This window comes from Euleptes europaea, chromosome 10 (genome assembly GCF_029931775.1).
Source record: "Euleptes europaea isolate rEulEur1 chromosome 10, rEulEur1.hap1, whole genome shotgun sequence".
Taxonomy (NCBI): Eukaryota; Metazoa; Chordata; class Lepidosauria; order Squamata; family Sphaerodactylidae; genus Euleptes; species Euleptes europaea.
In genome coordinates this window covers 72,682,521-72,689,841 of record NC_079321.1, presented here as the reverse complement: position 1 = coordinate 72,689,841, position 7,321 = coordinate 72,682,521, and the positions used below count along the sequence as shown (strand labels likewise).

General features: G+C 39.8%; 1 protein-coding gene across 1 annotated transcript; it reads right to left on the bottom strand.

Moving 5' to 3' along the window:
- Positions 1–273: 273 nt before the first annotated feature.
- On the bottom strand, positions 274–6,084 carry FABP7 (fatty acid binding protein 7). The gene is made up of 4 exons (XM_056856446.1): positions 5,824–6,084; positions 4,256–4,428; positions 2,759–2,860; positions 274–426 (listed from the first exon to the last, which is right to left on the bottom strand). The coding sequence occupies exons 1-4, from the start codon at positions 5,894–5,896 to the stop codon at positions 376–378; spliced, it is 399 nt and encodes a 132-aa protein (XP_056712424.1). The 5' UTR covers positions 5,897–6,084; the 3' UTR covers positions 274–375.
- Positions 6,085–7,321: the final 1,237 nt, after the last annotated feature.

Sequence of the window (7,321 nt, the reverse complement as noted above, 5' to 3'; positions counted from 1 at the left end):
TGTGTCTACCTACAGAGTATTGGGACAATCCTATTTAAATTGAATTTTGGGACAAACCTATTTAAATTATTTGTATTGAATCACAGTATCATTCATACAAAGCCAGAATGTATGAGTTTCAGTTTGTTTTTAGTTTCATAAAATGCCAACCATTATCGATGTATTTTTAAACATACATGGAAGTGTTTCAGAGATTTATTGAAAAGTTTTACTTGTCACGATTTACATAAACACAAGTGTGCCAGTTTGATGGCATAAAACTATCGTGCTGTTTTCCTTCCAAGTCAGTAATGTTCATTTCAGAGATAGTCGACTGCAGGCAACTCTTTACTCCTTCCAGAAGAATTAAAAACCCAGGCAAGGTATTGCCAAGTTCTATGCCTTTTCATAGTGGCGAACAGCAACAATATCACCAAAGGTGAGAGTCTGCAAGTTCAAGAAGAAATCAAATAATTAGGAAGAAATCAAATAATTAGGATAAGTATGCACCATTGGACACAACACAAAGTATTATAAAAATTCAACAATGCTTCAATAAGACACTGCTTTCGCTGCACAAGCTGGCCTGGGCTACAGAATTTACACAGCATCATATCAGTAGCTGAATACTGTCAACACAGCAACTGCTATTAGCAGAGACTGGCCAGTATCTACCCTCTTCAGCATTCATTGTACCTAAAGTTGAAATTCTCATATCCAGGAATGACCAGCAATGAAGCTAGAATAAAGGTGAAGACAGATGGAACAATTTAATTGTGATGGTATCAGTTCTTCAGTGTGGTGTGGTCTTGGCTTTACAGTTTGCCTTATTACATATCTGCAAACAGAGTACTAGTCCAACCATCAGTCTTGTCTTTTCCTTGTGATTTGTAAATATTTTAAAGAGAAATGGATAGGATGAAGTATATATACACACATACTTTCACCTTATGAAAGGGTGTTTTTTTGGGTGTGTGTGTGTTAAAATTGCATTGGGACTTAGGGGGAAATATACTGTGGATGTCACAAGTGCTTGCTAAAAGGCACTCTCTACAGCCAGCATTTCCTCAGTTTAAACTGAGTATTTTACAGACATAAATAAGGACATTCATACTGAATGCACTGAGGGTGTTTTAATATCTTCAACCTAATGTAAATAAAATAAATTTGCATAACTTCCTAATTTTCATAATATACTCTGATTAGCAAACAATTATTCTTTATAGCTCTCTGGTTATGTAATTTGAAATTTCAGTTTATTATGGATGGGGCGCAAAAATTCATTGCAGGCATATTCGCATTTATTACTACTGTAGACTTTCCACAGCCATTATAATGTTCCGTGTTGTCTGTAACACATTAACGCAATAATACAGCCATATGGAATTTTGCATATCTTAAGATGATTGAAAATTGTCCTGACCATGGTCTATAATGACTGGAAAATTATGTGATAGGAAAAGCTACCACCTTTAGGTCATTTTTACTAGTAGACAATATGTTTTGGATCCACAAGAGATTTCCAAAGGTGAAGGGATTTCCATCTGCAGAACAGAACTTCCCCACCTCCCTTCTTCTGCTGCAGCTCATGGCTACCGCATTGCATGATTATTTCATCAGTATATGGCACGATGGACCATTTGTCAAGGTCTAACGGTTCTTTACACACACAGTGAGACAATTCCTTGAACTAACTGAGGTTTAGATTATAACAGCCCATTCCTAAGGGGGGGGAAAGCTCCTTAGGAGCTGGCATGACCCTGCCCTGGCGTAGGTGCCACTTTATCATGGAATAGAGTACTATCTATGACAGAGTGGGGGCAAACACGTCTGGGAGCCCTGGCCCCCGCCACTAGCGGGGACCTGCAGGGAAGGGAAAGCCCACGCTGGTGTGGGCATTCACAGGGCATTCCCAGGGGCAGAGCTGCTTCCTAACTCAAGTTCACCCCAGGAACACCCCCTTGAGCTGCGGCAGGGCTGCGCCACCTTTTTTGGTGGTGCAGCCTTGCTTTGTTCAATGGGGTATTTTCCCCTCCCAGCCGCCGCAGTCTATCCCCCGCTTCAGGACTGTGTTCAAAATGTAAGCTTCAAGAGAACCCTAGGGGCAAGAGGGGCAAATATGATAAGAGAAAGACACTTCATAGATTTCTCAAAGATATGTTATGAAATCTCATTCATTCATTCATTCTCCTAAAGTCTAAAGAAAGGATAAGATTGTTGAAAGAGGACCAAGTTAAGATGAAAATGTGGTTACTTTAGAACACTGGTTCCCAACCAGGGGTCCATGGACCCCCAGGGGTCCTCAAGAACTTAATTAAGGTCCGCGAAACAAAGTTATAAACCCATAATAAATTAATATTTTCAATTAAAAGTTCTCTATTATAAAAATATATATTCAAATATTATTCTAAGTTTAATGTTTAACTAACAGTTATGATTAAAGTTTATTTTCAAATTCTCTGAATTTTTATTTTGAACCTTGGGGTCCCTGCACCGAACAAAAAAGTCCTAGTGGTCCCTGGTCAAAAAAAGGTTGGGAACCACTGCTTTAGAACATTCCTGGGCAAGCAGAGATTGTGCTTTGCCTGTTTTTAAACAATTCATGGTTGCTAATCTCAACAGAGGAGTGGTGCTGTGAAACGTGCTCTTTAGAAACTTGCCTTTCTTAATGTTGGGGGGGGGGATTCTCAAAATATTTGTGACAAACCCCATAAATACTTTGTAATATTATCCAGCATGAGTATATACGATCTCAAAAACAAAACTTTTCTGTACGTACCATGACCATTTTGCCATCTTTAATTTCTCTAACAAACTTTGTTTCTTTGCCATCCCATTTCTGTACATGAACTAGTTTATCTCCATCCAGGGTCACAACAGACTATGTGGAGAAAAGCAACAAGCGAACACAAAGACGGTTTCATTTGAAATCACAGGAAGCATCACAAAAAAATTCACGAGTAACTCTTAGCACCACCCAGCCACAGTTAGGCCCTTTCAAAATCCCTTTGATTTCAGTTGATAATTAACAATATATCCCTGAACTGTTATTATCAAACTTGTATGAATTATTGAGTGAGTTTGAGCCATTTTTTAAATTTCAAACCCATGAACTAGCTGATGAATTTGAGACAGCAAAACTGTCAAATAAACGTAACTCTGCTTGATTCCTGTATGGGTAGCTGGATAGAAAAAATATGTTCTGAACTGTATATATTATTAAGCTCATTTTCATATTTGAATTGTAGGGACTTTCAATTTCAGTGTCCTGCCATAAACATACTTTTTAAAGTAATGGATTCCATGTTCAGCAATAAATATTCACACTAGAATTTGGATAGCTACTTAAGTGAGAGGGAGGGGTTCCACCCCAACTAGGACCCAGGCAAAGGAATTTCTGGAAGGGACTTGGACAAACTGCTATACAGCAGATTTCAGAACCCTTATGGAATCACAGAGGGCATAGCGGGAACCAGTTGTTGCTGTTTCCACCTCCACCTGAAAGCTTCTCACACACTGAAAGTGCAATTCTAAGCAGAATTACAATTTTCTAAATCCATTGACTTCAAGGGTCTTAGGAGGCTGTAACTCTGCTTACCCAGATGGCTCAGGCCAGTCAGATCTTGGAAGTTAAGCAGGTTCACCCATGGCTAGTACTTGGGTGGGAGACCACCAAGAAACTCCAGGGTTGCTATGCAGAGGCAGACAGAGGCAAACCACTTCTGTTATACTCACGCCTTGAAAACCCTACAAGGTCACAATAAATTGGCTGCAACTTGACTTTACACACACACTCGACTTTGCTTAAAATAGTACTGTAAGGGAGCAATCCTAAACAAGATTACTCAGAAGTGAGTCCTATTTTAGTCAATGGGGCTTACTCCCAGGAAAGAGTGTGCTGTAAGAGAGTAATGCTAGGAAGTTCTACTCAGAAGTAAGCTCCATTTAGCTAATGGGGCTTATGCCCAGGATTGCAAGATTATTGCTTGAGCATACTGAATAATCTGAAATAAATCCTTTCTTCCGTTTTTCTCCCGCTTTCTTTCTCTGTTTACTTAAAGCTCTCCTCAGTGACAGCAGACAAAACTCTCTCTTCCTGAACCACAAACATATTATTTTTTCAGTAACACTACATAAGAACATAAGAGCATAAGAAAGGCCCTGCTGGATGAGACCCAGGCCCATCAGGTCCAGCAATCTGTTCACACAATGGCCAACCAGGTGCCTCTAGGCACTTCCAGGTGCCTCCACTACTGCTGCACAGGCCATTGCTTACTTTGCAGTTCCTATCATCTGCCGTAGTTTCATCAAATTCTTCGCCAAGTTTGAAGCTGATTTCCGTATTCTTGAATGTGCTCTGGGTCCTGATCACCACTTGGTTCTCCTCCTGACTGATGATTACAGTTGGTTTGGTAACGTTCCCCACTTGGCGAGTAGCAAAGCCAACTCCTGAGATTTTTTCAAAAAACATAATGATTGCAACTGGCTGATTTTATTTATTTGTTTAGAATATTCTTAAGCTGCCTCTTCAGAGCCCTGCTTGAGGTGACAAACCGTGAATATATATATTGACTTCTGAATACAAGAGGTAAGAAAACATTATGCCTATTCAGACAAACTTATTTAATCTAAGAAGAAATGTGTCTTTTCACTTTATTTCATTTACATCCCATCCTTCCATGGGCATGTTTGAGGCAATTAAAAGAATCAGCATTCAAAACAAAAATTATCACAGTAAAGGTAAGGAATGTTAAATCCTATGCTCAACTCCTTGGGAGAAAATCCAGTTGACCCTATCGGGACTTGCTTCCAACTGAATATATAATCAGGCTGGGCCAAATTTGGTTTTTCTGTTCAGTCATTCACATGCTGACTTAACTGTATACTTTTCTGTTCACATACAGATCACCCCACCCCATACTCCTTTTCAATATTGCTTAAGTAACTCACCAAATTGCAAGTAATGAGGGTACAGAGGCACCGGAGATGCATACCGTTACTTTGTCTTCTGAGGAGACAGCTACATTTTTGCTCACAGTTGACAATTTTGCATTATTCAGTCTAGATTTGTACCTGCCTTTGACATTGTGCCAGATGTCATTTATTTCCCATAAATGCAAGGGAACCACCATTCCCAGTCACTTACAGAACTGAGCAAAGTGATATTATTCTCTTTCAGACACCTCCTAAACACATATATGCACAGTTGCTTCTATTTCTATTATATTGGAAAACTATTTCTATTATATTGGAAAACAACCTGATTTTCAATTCAACTGGACTCCAGTACTTAAATTTAAACTGATGGACATTTCAGTCCATTTACTTTCAGTGGAAAGTTTCAACAGTGCCTGTGAATAAACGAGGTTAGGATCATATTGCTAGGCTGATCCCTGGAATTACTTTCTTGGAAGAAACACTAACTGAAATGCTGCAACTTGACCCTAAAAAACATTAGCAGGTCAGTCCTAAATAGATTTACTCTGTTCTATTGATCTAAATAGAATCTACTTAAGCAGTGATTAAGACCTCAGCCTTAGTTCGAAGTCATTGTTTTTAATTAAACTTGCTTCCTAGCAAGCACATTTAAGTTCACAACCTGCATTTGCTTAACTGTAGATGCTTTCATTTAACAGGATTATACATCAGCCTAGACAGATCTAAACTACAAACTCTTCTTTTTAACCATAGGTGCTACTTAATATATTAAAATAATTTTCCTTTTACTCTCGGTTGCTAATCTGATATCAGTCAGATTAGTCAAACCAACGCAAAAACTCAAACTCTGTGACCACTGTAACTGCTAAAGAAAAATCAGGATTCTGTGCAGCTCCTTCTACATACCCAGTGCCTTCATGTACTCATCAAAATTCTGGCTGTCAGTCAGCTTCCAGGTAGCACAGAATGCCTCAACCATTTTAGCTGCTGGGTGAAATAGCTGGAATGAAGCTGGGGAGGAAGAAGTTGTTCCTGTTGCTAATACTGGGTTAAAGTCCTGCAGCTTCTCACCAGCACAACCTCTTCTTCAGTAAAAGAAGAAGCAGGCAATCCAGAAAAAAATTTAAATGGCAGACTCCACCCTAGCCTTCCCATTCTTCCTTTGAGGCGAGGGTGGGGTGGGGGTGGGGGTGGGGGTAGGGGGGTGAAGATTTTCAGTCTGTTGGATGATTGGATCAGGCCACTGGGTCAACAGAGTGGGTTGGTCTAGCTACGCTACTCAGTCTGGGAAATTAGGGGAGGGAGAGGAACAGGCTCTTCTGTGAGTGAGGGGAATGCAAAAATGTGTGAGGGTCTTTTAGGTCCTGTTTGAAAACTTGGCAAGGGACATTGCAGCCTCTAAAGAAGAACTGAACAATGAGACATTCAGATTCGTTTCCGCTGAAACTCTGCGGGTGGCAATTTCACAAAGACACTGAAAGTCTTATTATCCATTCCAAAGCCAAGTATTAATGTCTTATCTCTTCTACAAGAAAGCGACGAACGAAAAATATAACATTCACCAATCGACAAAAGAATAGTGAGATAAATTAATAGGTAGAATTATATACATTAAATCTAGTTTGTGGAGATGCTTGTGGAGATTTAAAATGCTTCCTCAGGACCCACCTTGCTTCCACTTGAGATTCACCAACGACATTTTTATCATCTGGACCCATGAGACGAAAGCCTTTGAGAAATTCTACTAGGACTTCAACAACCCAATTATATCACTCAATTATATGCTTCCAGCTATCATCCAGGTTAGGATTGTGCATGTCGATATACCCAAACTGAAAATAAACCCAAAGCTCGCCAAACAGTTAATTAGATGGCAGTATTAACAAACAGTATTTCTTAATGTAACAACCTTTTACCATTTCCATTCCTTTTGTAACCTTTTGAGTTGTGTTTTTATGACAATAGAGGAATGATGATGATGATGATGATGAAAATAAACTCGAAATTAGGCAGGACAATGATTCAGCTCAAACCCAACCCCTTTCTGACTATATATTACTCTTCCTACACACTTGACACTGAGAGACGCTGTCCTTCAGTGTTACTCCTCTGAAGATGCCGGCCACAGCTGCTGGCAGAACGTCAGGAAAGAAAATACCAAGACCACGGTCACACAGCCCGGATAACCTACAAGAACCAATCGAAATTAGCCGTTTCGGCAATATTTGGGTTTTGGGTAGACCGAATACCGAAACCTGGGAATCTGCCTGAAGCCAAATAGATATTCTGCTTTTCGGGTTTCGGCTATTCGCCTTCTGCGGAGTCTCCATTTTGTGGCCCTTGTGTTTAAAGGAGAGCTATCTCTTTCTTCATAATCCTGCCCCCTGGCTGCTTTCCAGGGCAG